This window comes from Anguilla rostrata, chromosome 18 (genome assembly GCF_018555375.3).
Source record: "Anguilla rostrata isolate EN2019 chromosome 18, ASM1855537v3, whole genome shotgun sequence".
Lineage (NCBI taxonomy): Eukaryota > Metazoa > Chordata > Actinopteri > Anguilliformes > Anguillidae > Anguilla > Anguilla rostrata.
The window spans coordinates 19,859,597-19,872,283 of record NC_057950.1 but is presented as its reverse complement, the minus strand read 5'-3'; the positions used below and the strand labels follow the sequence as shown (position 1 = coordinate 19,872,283).

Below are 12,687 nucleotides of genomic sequence, written 5' to 3'. Positions count from 1 at the left end.
TAAGTGTAGGGATACCTTTATGTATATAATTTTTAAAAATATTCCAAAGCTAAGTGCCATAAATTCGTCTTTTCAAATTCACAATTCAGTCTGGCTGTAACATACTACTTGTGTCCAGGTTGTTACGTGTGGAATACGGGATATCGGGTTGGCTGTCTCTGGTGGTTTTGAAAACGAAAACCCCTAAAATATAAAATGAATTTGTCTGGCGTAGGAAAATGTTCACTGCGGTTTTTCTGGCCGACGTGCCGTGGGGGCGGAGTGATATCACTGTACGGAGCTTGTGACGGGCTTTACTGAATCATACCGCTCAGGATTGTTAGTTTGCTGGCTGCTGGCGGGTAGACGTTTAAATCTTGTTTAACGTTACATTAGACTGTCAGAGACTCGGAAACTACTCAACCAGTTTTTCTTTCTTTTTATTAGTATTTAATAAGCCTTTTATAGAAAAAATGTCCGCACCGTAGCGTGTTGCTTTCGAAGTTTTGCGAGGATTTTCCATGGGGGTGGAAGAGCGCCCGGAGCTGGTTGGAAAGCGGTTCCTGTGCGTGAGCGGACGGGAGCTGTTGGAGCTCGGTGAGATCGCGCACTGGAGATGGCGAGCAGGGGTAATCCGAGCAGTTACTCACCGCGACAGTGACAACCCGGAGCTCATGGTGAGGAGTACTATCTTACACATCTTTAAAACAAGGATTTACACATCTGTCTGCTGACATATACAGCTTTTTGGACGGGCGATGTAGACATGTAAAGCTGATCTTTACTGGTTCTGCTACGGAGTTGTGTTGCCGGTGACTAGCAAACCAACTAGTGTAATTATCTTGCTAACTGACTGTCAATATAGTTTACCTTAACACGTTTTAGTGGTTTTATTACGTCAGTTGGTTAGATTGTTATGGGCGGATAGAGAACTGACAATTCGTAGGCTATCACAGTGAATGATGCACGGCTACAGTAGCTATCTAAATGGTACAGAACGACCCGTCTTTTTTAAACATGTACTGTAGCGACAGTAGGCTACTAGTTGTTTTCCTGCAGAGTTAACCGTCTCCTCAGCCAGTTCACGCAACTCAGCCAACATTTGTTCCAGATAGGCTACGACTTTAACCATTTAAGTAAATGTATCTAACGCAAGCTACAGTATATAACAGCGGTAGATGAGGTTGAGTTCGCTACGGCTTCACAGCATATAGACCTGGGCACTGTGTCACATTTCATTCTTAGAAGAAAAAAAAGTTTATTAATTGGTGCAACAGGTGCACAGTTGGCACAAATTGTCCCTATTCATATGCAGATAAGATTATCGTTATACTTTCTGTAATCCCGTGTGCATGACGAGCCTGTTATTTCCTATCGTGATTTTCAACCATTGTCATTCATTTACCATATGCATAGTCATTTAGTTTAGGTAGCCTATATGCGACATTATTTTTTCTTTTTTTTCTTTTCTTTTTTTTTACTACTTATCCTTATGTTGTGGTTCAGTGATGTAATTTAGGGTATTTCACAGTTTCAATGATAAATCAGCATTTATACAACATTTTCATAACAATTTAAGATGGTGGATATTGTACACATTATTGGGAAATATTTAAGAACATCAGTAGAATTAGTAATGAAATTTTACTAATTATTTATGGAATAGGTTCAGTGAATCCCACTGTCTCTCAGTCAGAAGCAGTCATTTTGATGGTAATGATGCAGTCCATTCATTTGGACATGTAGATTAATTGCTCAGGCTGGTCACATCTTGCCTCTTAAATTTTTAAAATTATGCCAGACACATTGGCTGCACCAAGAGAATAGGAAGCAGTAGGATGTTAAGCATTCTACAACCTAGTTTTATTATTTAGCCTATTTATCGCATATACACTGTATGTGTGCCAGCCTTACCTTTCTATTTGCTGTAAATAGTTAAACAAATTCTCACAATGGAATACAATGTGTGGTTAATTGTTAACTGATACACAATTGTATAAAAGAATGCTTTTTCATTTGTCTTGTAGAGGTTTTGTGATCAGGATTCAGATTTTACTTGGTTTTAAAATGTGTGCTATCTTGACTACAATGTAAGGGGACTGACAGGCTGTATAATTTCAGAGCCAGCTATTTAACAGCATAGCTGAAGGTTTCCAAACTTTCTGACGTTTAGCTTACATAACCTGCCATATAAAATGGTAACACGTCCAGGTGTTGCACATTAATGGCTTAGACTAAAGAATCTTAATGATCATATCCCCGTGAAAGAGATTCTGCCCCTGTTTAATGAGATATTTAATGAGATTAGAATTACTAACTGATACAAGCTAAATGCTTTTTATTAATTGGCAGCTAACTGAATTCCTTTATTACGGACTGTATGGAGGTCATATTATTACATTTTAATTTGTTAGTGTTTGATCAGTTAATTTACGCTTCGGTCTTACTGCTCAGTGTTGATGTTCCGCCTGATTGGCCAGTTTGAAGTCATGCCTTTCTGATTTCCACCACATTTTAAATAGTCATCCTTGTTATTCTGCAAATTATTTTAATGTTTTGTGTTGGAAATAGCTTTGGAATTGTCCCTTGCCCTACAGTTTGAAACTTGCAGTTGCATAAATATCATCACAGACCAGGAGTACTCAGCTCAAAAAAACTGCACGCATTTCCTATGGGCTGCATTGACTTGTTTTGATTATGTGACCTAAAGCGTAAAGGTGAGCCTGAATGCATATAACAATACAAGAGGGAGGGCCTGTTTTAAATGGACGATGAATCACATTTCAGCCAGTGGGAGCAAGAAACTGGAGGAGCTGTTGCCTAAAATATTTTAAAAGACTGCCAGTTGGAAATGCTGACGAGGGTGAGGAACCTCGCCAAACTGTGCTTCCCAGACTATTCAGTTCTACTGCCTTATCACCAGCGGCCCCAGGGAACCCAACACAGGATCATTTGTTTACTTTACAGGCACGTGTGCATTTCTGAGTCAGCAAATTCGTCATTTTCATTGTTCATCATTTCTGGAGGTGGAACTGAAATGAGAAACAAACCATGTATCCCCAGACTTCATCTCTTTTTGCTGATCTTTTTTTTGTGTGTTTTTGATTAATTTGGCCTTAATTACAACCACATGCGCATGGCGTACTGTACTTTATATTATTTCTCAGTGCGTAGTTTTACTAAAACTAAATAAATGGTCTCCACCCCAGAATTTCACTCCTTGTGCTTGCGTAGTGACATCAAAGTGCAGTTCAGCACTGCTGGTGATGTGGTGGTGCTGCAGTCCTGGTTTAATCGCCTCACTTTAAGCATTTGAGGACCTGCACCCATTGGAGCATTCTACAGCAAACATGGAAAATCATGTTGTTCGCTTAAGAAGATGGTATTCAGTCTTATTCTATGTCATTGTTGCAAGATCCCACATTTCCCTGGTGCATCAGAATGTAGCTGGAACTCCACTTGTTTACCTGAAACAACAACTGCAAAAGAAAAGCTAAAAAAATGGTGCATTCCATCATTTTTTGGTGTGGTGTTCTTTTCAGTTTAAAATCGAATGCTAGCCCAATAAGTAGCCTAGTTCATTGCTAATAGACTGTTGTGCTGGAGGAGTAAAAACTGGTAGTGGAGTAACGCAGAGGTATTCAGTGGATAAATTACGCTTATTTGGATTGAGTGTAGTGTTGAAAAGTGCATTTCATCGTTTCAGTTTTTTCCTAAAGTGTGCTCTCTGGAAGTTCTCCTCTCTCTGAGGGACAGTGTGTGTGGAACATGACTATTCTTCCAGATTTAGGGCTGAAGTCATTTCTGATGTGAAACAGTTTTCTTTGTTTTGAATTTCTTGTGGTTGTGGGAGAGTTTTCTGTGGCTCCATTGATTGGTTCCCCGCAGTGGAAACTTGACCTTCAGCAGATGTTTGAGGCTCTGCCAGGCTGTGGTGTGAGCTGCAGGCCAGACAGATTTTTTCCTTGTTATATTGAAGATTTTCATTGCTTTAGAAAGACAGGGAAAAAATGATCCGATTTGATGAGTTTGAATGAGATTCATCATAGAATCCAGAGGGCTGGAGTTCTCCTAAATCTCATTGAGCTGAACACAATATATTTTGCAGCTGTAACGTTTTAATGTGTAGTGTTCTGAAATATGTTTGTGAGAAAGTCAAGCTTTGAAAGCTGCACACTGCGGTGTCACTGCAGTTAGGTGTTTTTTTGGGTGAACGGTGTGGTATATTTACTAAAGTGTTGCAGCTTCAGTACCCTGCTGAACAGCGCAATGGCAGTGCCCCAGCTGAGGATTAAACCCACAAACACTGAGCTACAAGCCCAATCCCCTAATCACTGAACTACTGGATGGATGGATGGATAGACAGACAGAGAGATACTTTTTATCCTGCAGTAGTTAAATAAAAGTAAATAAAGTGAAAGCAGGAAGGGGGGCACAGAGCTAGTGTACAGGCAGCTCCTCCGCACGGTGCTGGGGGTGCACATGGTTATTTCCAGGGCTTTTCGGAAGGCATTTGCCCCAGACATGATGTTGGTAGATATCCCTGTGTGCGTACAATGTGCGAGGTCTATGTGAATGTTATATGTATGTTGTGTTAATAATGTATGTTGTGTACGATGCATCATGTTTCTGTCTCCCACTGTGTTCAGTGACCGTTGCGTGTGTACTTGTGGTGTTGTCTTTCTTATGTTGCTGACCTACGTTTGCTAAATGAATTTCCATGGAAATGGACAGTAAAGGTGCGGTATTGTGTCCCTGAAACTGGCATTAATCCATTTGCATTGGTACTGTGTGTGGCAAATCTAGCCACGTTTCACTAGGCTTTACTGAAGAGAGAATTGAGCTGCGTGTCAGAGAGAGTATAATCTACTTTAACAGCAGTGCTGGCAGCCTGGCCCATTCGCACGTCCTTTTGCAGCTATGAGTGCGTCTCCCAGGGTGCTGCTAATGGTTCGGGGGGGTTGGAGGGGGTGGCTGTGGAGGTATGAAAGCAGCTCAGGTTGGAGGGCTAGGTCTTTTGAGGGGGAGGGGGAAGGCGGGGGTTGTCCCTTCTGTGCCCGCTCCACACTGAGCACAGCCAGTCAGCCAACCATCTGTCTCCAGCTCTGCCTTGGAGGCCTGACAGTGTGAAAGCCGAGCTGTGCGCTGCTTTAGGGAGCGCTGGCCTTGCATCACAATACTCTGACAGTGCGTGTGAATGAAGCGGGAGCAGACTGCTCTTCCAGCAGCTTCTCCTTTCCCTTGGGAAAATGTGGTCACCTGTTTTACAGTGCCTGTTCACCTGCAACCTGGAAACAGATGTGTGTTCTAGCTCTCAGGTGAGCTGGTTTGTAGTGAACGCCTCAGGTGAGCTGGTCTGTAGTAAATGCCACAGTTGAGGTGGTCTGTGATAAATGCCACTGGTGAGCTGGTCTGTAGTGAACGCCACTGCTGAGCTGGTCTGTAGTAAACGCCACAGGTGAGGTGGTCTGTAGTAAATGCCACAGGTGAGCTGATCTGTAGTAAATGCCACATTTTGGGAGCTCTCAGCTGAGGTGGTCTGTTGTAAACGGCACAGTTGATTCACTGCTGAATATGTGATACTGGTGATGCCTGGCTCATTCTAAGGGAGCGTGAGCAGAAGTGAGGCAGCGAAGCAGCTGCCTTTCATCTGAGATGCTGCCATAGTGTGAAAGCTGTGCATTGTAATCCACCAGTGTTTGAGAGGGAGGGTCAATACGGACGGACTACGAGAAGTTCCAGTCAGGGGGAGGGGTCAGCCCGGTGTTTCTGCGGTGGGTGTGTGAAGCAATAAACCTGCCCAGCCAACCAAAATTGGCGGCAGAACTCAGCAGCCACCAATTGGGTTACGGGAAGCCAATGCCAGAAAAGTGAATTACATTTTCCAGATGCTCTGTCAGCGAGCGAGCATCTGGAATTGAGACTATGTGCAGGGCCATGTGGTGAGGCATCCAGCCGCAGTGAAACGGATGATAATAGAATAGGGATGGCACATTGGTGTCATCACCTTTCGCTTAGAAACCAGAGAGGAGCTCCACCAATCATGTCCTACGTCCGTAACAAGAAACCCAAAGTTTTTCCAAATGTGGTTCTGTCCTCTAGTTCAGGGGAATCTGCTAAACACTATAGAAAGAATTCTGATGACTTATTATGAGTTTATTTATTAATTTGGCCCTAGTGTTCCTTTTGAAGCTGTTTTGTGTTGGAGGCAGTTGAAAAGTGCAGCCCTTTTTATTTTTATTTTTCTAACCTAGTGTTTTTCCCGGGAAGTGCTACACGCAGAGGCACACTTAAGTAATGGCTGTGGTTGCTGATCACAGTTTTAGCAGCCCTGAGAGATGAGGGGGAGGCCTATGCTTTTTATTGCTCACGCAAAGAACAGTACACTGCCTGGGAAACCTGGGGTGGAAGGAGTCATCTGACAGCATTATGTACTGAGCCCTGGGCCCCCTGATGGCTTTATGCCTGAGCCACAGGTCCTGTAATGGCTTTATGCCTGAGCCACAGGTCCTGTAATGGCTTTGTGCCTGAGCCACAGGTCCTGTAATGGCTTTATGTGTGTGCCACAGGTCCTGTAATGGCTTTATGCGTGAGCCACAGGTCCTGTAATGGCTTTATGTGTGTGCCACAGGTCCTGTAATGGCTTTATGCGTGAGCCACAGGTCCTGTAATGGCTTTATGCCTGAGCCACAGGTCCTGTAATGGCTTTATGCCTGAGCCACAGGTCCTGTAAAGGCTTTATGCCTGAGCCACAGGTCCTGTAATGGCTTTATGCCTGAGCCACAGGTCCTGTAAAGGCTTTATGCCTGAGCCACAGGTCCTGTAATGGCTTTATGTCTGAACCACAGGTCTTGTAATGACTTTATGTGTAAGCCACAGGCCCTGTAATGGCTTTATGTGTGAGCCACAGGCCCTGTAATGGCTTTATGCCTGAGCCACAGGTCCTGTAATGGCTTTATGCCTGAGCCACAGGTCCTGTAATGGCTTTATGAGGCCTTGTTTTTACTGTGAAATTCCTTGACTGAACTTTAACTGGTTCTGGTGAAGCTCACTTACGAAGGTCCCTCTAAATGGTATTGCTCTCTCTCTCTCTCTCTCTCTCTCTCTCTCTCTGTCTTTCTCCCTCTCTCATGTACGGACATGTGAATTGAATTAGAGCGGGAGCTGAGAGAAAGTACCTTGTACAAATCAGAGCTTACACACTTGCCTCTCTAATATAAAATAATGCAGCGTATCTTTCTCTGTCTTCCTTTCATCCCGGTCTGCCTTTAACCAAAAAATAATAATCTTGCATTCCATATTGGTTTTTCATTGGAAAATTTTAAAGAATAAAAGTAAGAATAATTTTGGGAAATTTTTGTGAATAAGGCACAATGAAATGGAGTGTCTTTCAGGACGTTTGCACTCTGTGGGCATTTAACATGCCGCAGTGTAAGCATTCACAGGTAACTCAGTCATGTGTTATGTTTGGACCAGTTTACCCTAAAGCGAGAACATCACCAACATTTTTCTAACGGTGGAACATTATTTTATTGTAATCTTATTGTACATAATGTGGGGTCTTAGTATCTCTATAGGCTGTTCTTGTCACTTAGGGCATGGAAAATAGGCTACTCATTATCATTTACTGTGTGGTGATATGTGCTAGATGAACCTAGAATTTTTCTTGGAGTGAAGTGAGTCAAAACATTTGATTCATGATTTACAGTAATGCACAATTTAGACATTTTGTATAGATTTGGAAACACTAAGGACCACCAGAGTAATCTGCTTACTTTTTGCTTCATAGATATTTAGTAGGCTAGTTCTGTGTATCACCCTCAGATTTTGTACATTTGTGATCAAGGAATGTAATCCAGCACATGTGTAGTTCTACCTGTTTTATTTTTGTGATCTCTCAGTAATTCATTTCAAACTAAAGGACAATTTATGGCACTTTATTTATACTTAAATCATGGATATAAACTAATTAGTATTGTAAATGGTACAAGTGTCTTGTTTCATTTGAACTATTTTCAAAGTCTCTGTGATGCTCACATCTGAAGTTATAAAGTTTTGAATAGAATACTACCTAAATGGGTGAAGACTGGGCAGATTTGACATCTGTGTTAAGGGGTTAAAGCAGTTCTGCAAAGAGGAGTGGGTTAAAGTTCATCCACAGCAATGTGAAAAACATAAAATTAAAGGATGTGTTTGGTTGCAGTTATTGTTGCTGAAAGTGGTGCAACCAGTTCTTGGGTTTATGGGTGTTTAATACATTTTTTCATTAAATAAACTAAATAATAGTTCAAAAAATTTATTTTGCGTTTACTCGGGTTACCTTTGTCTAATATTACATTTCGTGTAAATATCTGAAACCTTTCAGTGTGACAAATATGCAATAACAGAGGAAATGAAGAAGGTGCAAATACTTTTTCTTGGCACTGTACCTAAGATATTAATAAGCTTTGCTTATTATTTGAAATGATATTTCTTTATTTATAAATGCCCATGAAGTTCTATGAGGACATTTTGGTTAATTGAGTGAATTCCAGTTCATTTCCTGAACTGAAATGGCCTCGAACCTGCTGTGCAGTGCTCTTTCATACAGTCTCCATAGCAACCACTATTGTGAAATCAGTTTAGTATATTGTTATTAACATTTAAGACTTTAAATGAAGTGTGAGATTTTTCACAAAAAGTACATTAATACAGCCTTAATTTTGTCATAGATCTTTTTGGCTGTAACGAGTTGACCTTTTAATCACTGTGACTAGCTCAGTGTAAACCCTACTTAGACGTGTACTTATAAGATTTAGATTTGGCTCAAAAATCCTTCCCCCTGCGCTGCTAATGCTAATCGGTAGTCGTAAAACAGCAGAGCACATTCAGGTGCTTCAACATAGTCATATTTATGCCTCACTGTTTATGACAATTATCCTACATGGAACATTAATTATATCTGTCACACGGTTAGCAGAGTAATCAAATCATTTCCTGTCCTAACCTTACACACTCCTTTGGTCTCAGAGTTGGGTTAGCACTTTCAGTTGACTGTGTGTGTGTGTGTGTTTGTGTGTGTGTTTGTGTGTGTCTGTGTGTGTCTTTGTCATTGTGTAAAGATAAGGACTTTCTTCCTGTCTCTCTTTCTGTCTGTTTGTCTGTCTGTATCTGTGTACGTGGGCTGGCAGGCTGGCCCTGGTGATCACTCCCCAGCCACTGCTGGTCAGTTAGTCTTAGGAAGCAGGGTTAACAGAAACCATTGATACTCTCATCGTTCCATCCTTAAACCATGGGGCTCATTGGAACACCAGTACAAACCTGCTTATAAATCAGTGTTTTTTTCACAGCTCATCTTAAAGGAATACGGTTTATCTTCATTGTGATTCAGTGGCAACACTTACAAAAGGCCTTCAGAGGTCAGGTGAAACATCAGAGGGGTGTTTTTGGGTCAGTAGAGTTTACTCCATGTCCTGGGCTGCCTGTGAAGAGGGAGAAGCTTCTAGACATTCTATCCGATGCTACATTGTGCTTAGTGAACCACTTATAATGCTACATTACCTACAATGTCACATTAATGTGTGTCGGATCTGCTGGATTTAAAGTGCAATTGTGCACCGAAGACATTACGGCATAACAGGGAGTCTGAAGCAGCTAAAGCAATTATCCTCCCGCAGAAAGCCGTCTGCGTGCCAGTGACCGGAACAGTGACCTGGCTGTTTGTCAGCTGAGGGTAAATCTGAGCACAAGCTAGGGTGTCTGCAGCCAAACCGACTGATCCTGTGAAGGGAATTACATTTGATGTGAGGAAGAGGGTTCCTTTACGAGCTGAATGTGCAATCTGCGCTTTGAAACAAGGTTTTGCCTTCTAATCTGATGAGAGAGCTGACTTCGGCGTCTCTCCCTGCTCCAGTGATTCATGAGGCAGATTTTCTGTGTCAGGGAAACACGGTCAGGGGCGGCTATGATTGGACTGTCAACGCTTCAGCCAGCCAATAAGGAAAGGCCTCTTACTGTCAGGATTTGGCAGATGATGCAGAACCATCCTCATGTTAGTGGTGTGGTAAATATGACCTACAGATGACAGCTTAGTGTCGGGACTTATTTACACTCACAGAGTTCATAGACTGTGACAAAGGAGTCCATCATCTTTGGGTCCTGCAAAGAACTTGTGTGTTTTTTGCCTGTCCCATGCATCATTATTTTGATAATCTTCCAAAATCTCAAAGACAGGCAATCTTGAATCATCTGCAGAGGAAACCGAAATAAAATACACCAGGAAAAAGCTGGGTTACATTTCCAGTATGATTTCCAGCATCAATAAATTACTGTAGCGATCATATTATAACTCTTTTTATTGTAACTTTTAGTGCATTGTAACTTGTTTATTGTTATATGCTGTTCGTGTGCATTGCTCTCAGTATATATTAATATCTCTTGTGTGTCCATTTGATGTTGGCCTGAATGGGGGTGTTTGCTGAGCCGGTGTGTAAGGTGTATATAACGTGCTGCAGCGTGTGGAGGTTATGTGCCCTGGTCTCTGCCTGCTTGCTGCTGTCAGTGCTGGGCTCAGTGTGTACACATGTAGAGAGAGGGCAGAGACGGATACCTCTCTCACCAGGCAGTCCGCTCTACCTGGACCGCGGGCCTAACGTCTGTGTTTGTGGGAGTACCGCAAGAAACCCCTCAGATACACCGAACGGTGCGTCGAGGTCACCAACAGCAAGAAGCCAAAACTTATCAGGTCGAGGTCACCAGCTGTAAGAGACCCCTCCGCTAACCAAACAGCGGAAGTATCTGAGTGGCAAAGGAACGCGTGTAGTCTTACCCGGTGCTACTGGAGCGGGATTCATTTAGCGTTATTTCAGTTATCTGACTCCAAAATAGTGCTTTAACGTTTCCTCCGTGCTAACAGTTATGCAAAGATGGAGGAGGCTGCTGTTCACCAGTAGTGTGGCTTTATACGATTCACTGTCTAGCTTGGTAGACGCGGACATGTCTTTGGCTTGTGCAGCCTGCATAAATACAATTGTGTATCCTGCTACGTCACTAGTGTTTAGTGAACTACTGTACAATACTGGCCTCACTCCATTTAGAGGACAAAACCTGTTTTGCATATTCTGTGTGGATTAGTCAGAAAATCCTTTAAAAGTAAATTTTTACATTTTCTCAACCTATGTCCTTCAAAAACGGGGAAAAAAACCCACATGTCCTTCTAGCTAGCAAAGAGAATGCTATTTACACCCAGTGAGCCAGCCTAATGCCATTCTGATGATAGAATTGTTACTGCTTTGTCGTTTTAGTTTTCACTGTCAGTGCGGGAAGTTACTGTTTTTAACCCTTTGAAGAGTAGGTTTTAGAATTTTTTTTTCAGAATTATTAGTCAGCATTTCAGAACTCTCTTGCTTTGAATTACTAGTCGTGAGACTGTTACATCAGCATTAGAATGTTCAGTTAAGAACATTCTAATTACAGTTACATTTGTGATCTTGCGCCTTAAAGGGTTAAGGATCACGCAGTAGGTAAATAACAGCTCTTCAGACAGAAAGCTCTTAGCTCTCAAAGGCCTAGAAGAACCTGTGTGTTTCTCTCTGGCGTAATGCGTAGTGCTGAAAGGAGCTGACGGAGAGCGCGAGCAGTGCAGGAGGCAGTGTGGGCTCGCGACGTGAAGCCCTTTTCACTCCACACTCAGGGCCTTACTGTTTACTGGCCCTGTTCGCGGCTGCCAGCGTGTGTCCAGAATCAATATGCTTTCCTCCCAGCACTCATTGAGATGTTCCTGCCCAGGAGAGTGCTCTCTGTAGCATAGCAACCAAGCCTCAAAATTACTGCTTTTTTTTTTCTTTCTTTCTTTTTAGGATACGCTTTTCTGACACACGCCCGCTCAGAACCACGTGTCCTGAGTGATCTCCTTGGAACTGCGCCGTGTATTTCCTTGAAATGCACTGTGGGTTTCTTTTGTCTGAAGAGGTGGAAAGGGTGGTTGCTGAAGATGAAAAGAAAAGTGGAACAAGAGGGAGGATGAGAAAGCTCTCTTACGCAGCTGTATATAGTGGGCTGCATGTGGTTTTTTCTCAGTGAAAAAACTCCAGCAAATGAAGGAAAATGTTGCAGGCAGCAGCGAGGTTTGTGGCTGGTAGTGTGTCCATATTTCATGGTGTACTGGAGAAATCCACAGAGCAGCACAATGTGTCAGTGGTGTGGACTCAATATCCCCCCCTCTGCCTCTTCCTTTTCCCTCTCCTCCTCCTCTTACTCTTACTCTCCTCCTGTTTCCTTCTTTTGCTTTTTCCGTACATTATGTCCGTTTCTGTCATGTGATTAATTTGATTTACTCTGGCAGTTCAGGTAAAGTACTTTGTTGAGGTGAACAGCAGTGGTGCCTCACTGGGACCCCCCAGCTGCCGCCCCGATTGCAACGCCGCTGGCGTCCCGATTGGTCAGTAGCCCCGCTGAACTGCGCGGGTCCCGCCCCCTCTCTCTGCCCGTGCACCGACTCCGTGGGGGCCGGGGGCAGAAAGTGTGCGGTGCTGAGCGCTGCTCGTGCAGGCGGGGGTGAAGCTGAGGTCAGATGCTGACAGATGGGCTGAGGGTCGGGGGTAAGAGGAGGTGCAGGGGTTTAAACTGGGACAGGGCTGGTGTCCCGGCCCACCCCGCCCCTCAGGGCCTCTCAGAGGCAGCAGCGTGGGCCGCCTCGCCGTGGCAACCACGGGACCAGAACACTCACAC

At 43.3% G+C, this 12,687-nt stretch overlaps 1 protein-coding gene across 1 annotated transcript in view; it reads left to right on the top strand.

Annotated features, from left to right (window-relative positions):
• Window positions 1–285: 285 nt before the first annotated feature.
• Window positions 286–12,687, top strand: part of LOC135244433 (probable JmjC domain-containing histone demethylation protein 2C) — a 50,935-nt gene continuing 38,533 nt past the window's right edge. The window contains exon 1 of the mRNA XM_064316692.1: window positions 286–656. Coding sequence (XP_064172762.1) covers window positions 501–656 — 156 coding nt within the window. The 5' untranslated portion in view covers window positions 286–500. The remainder of the gene's footprint in view (window positions 657–12,687) is intronic.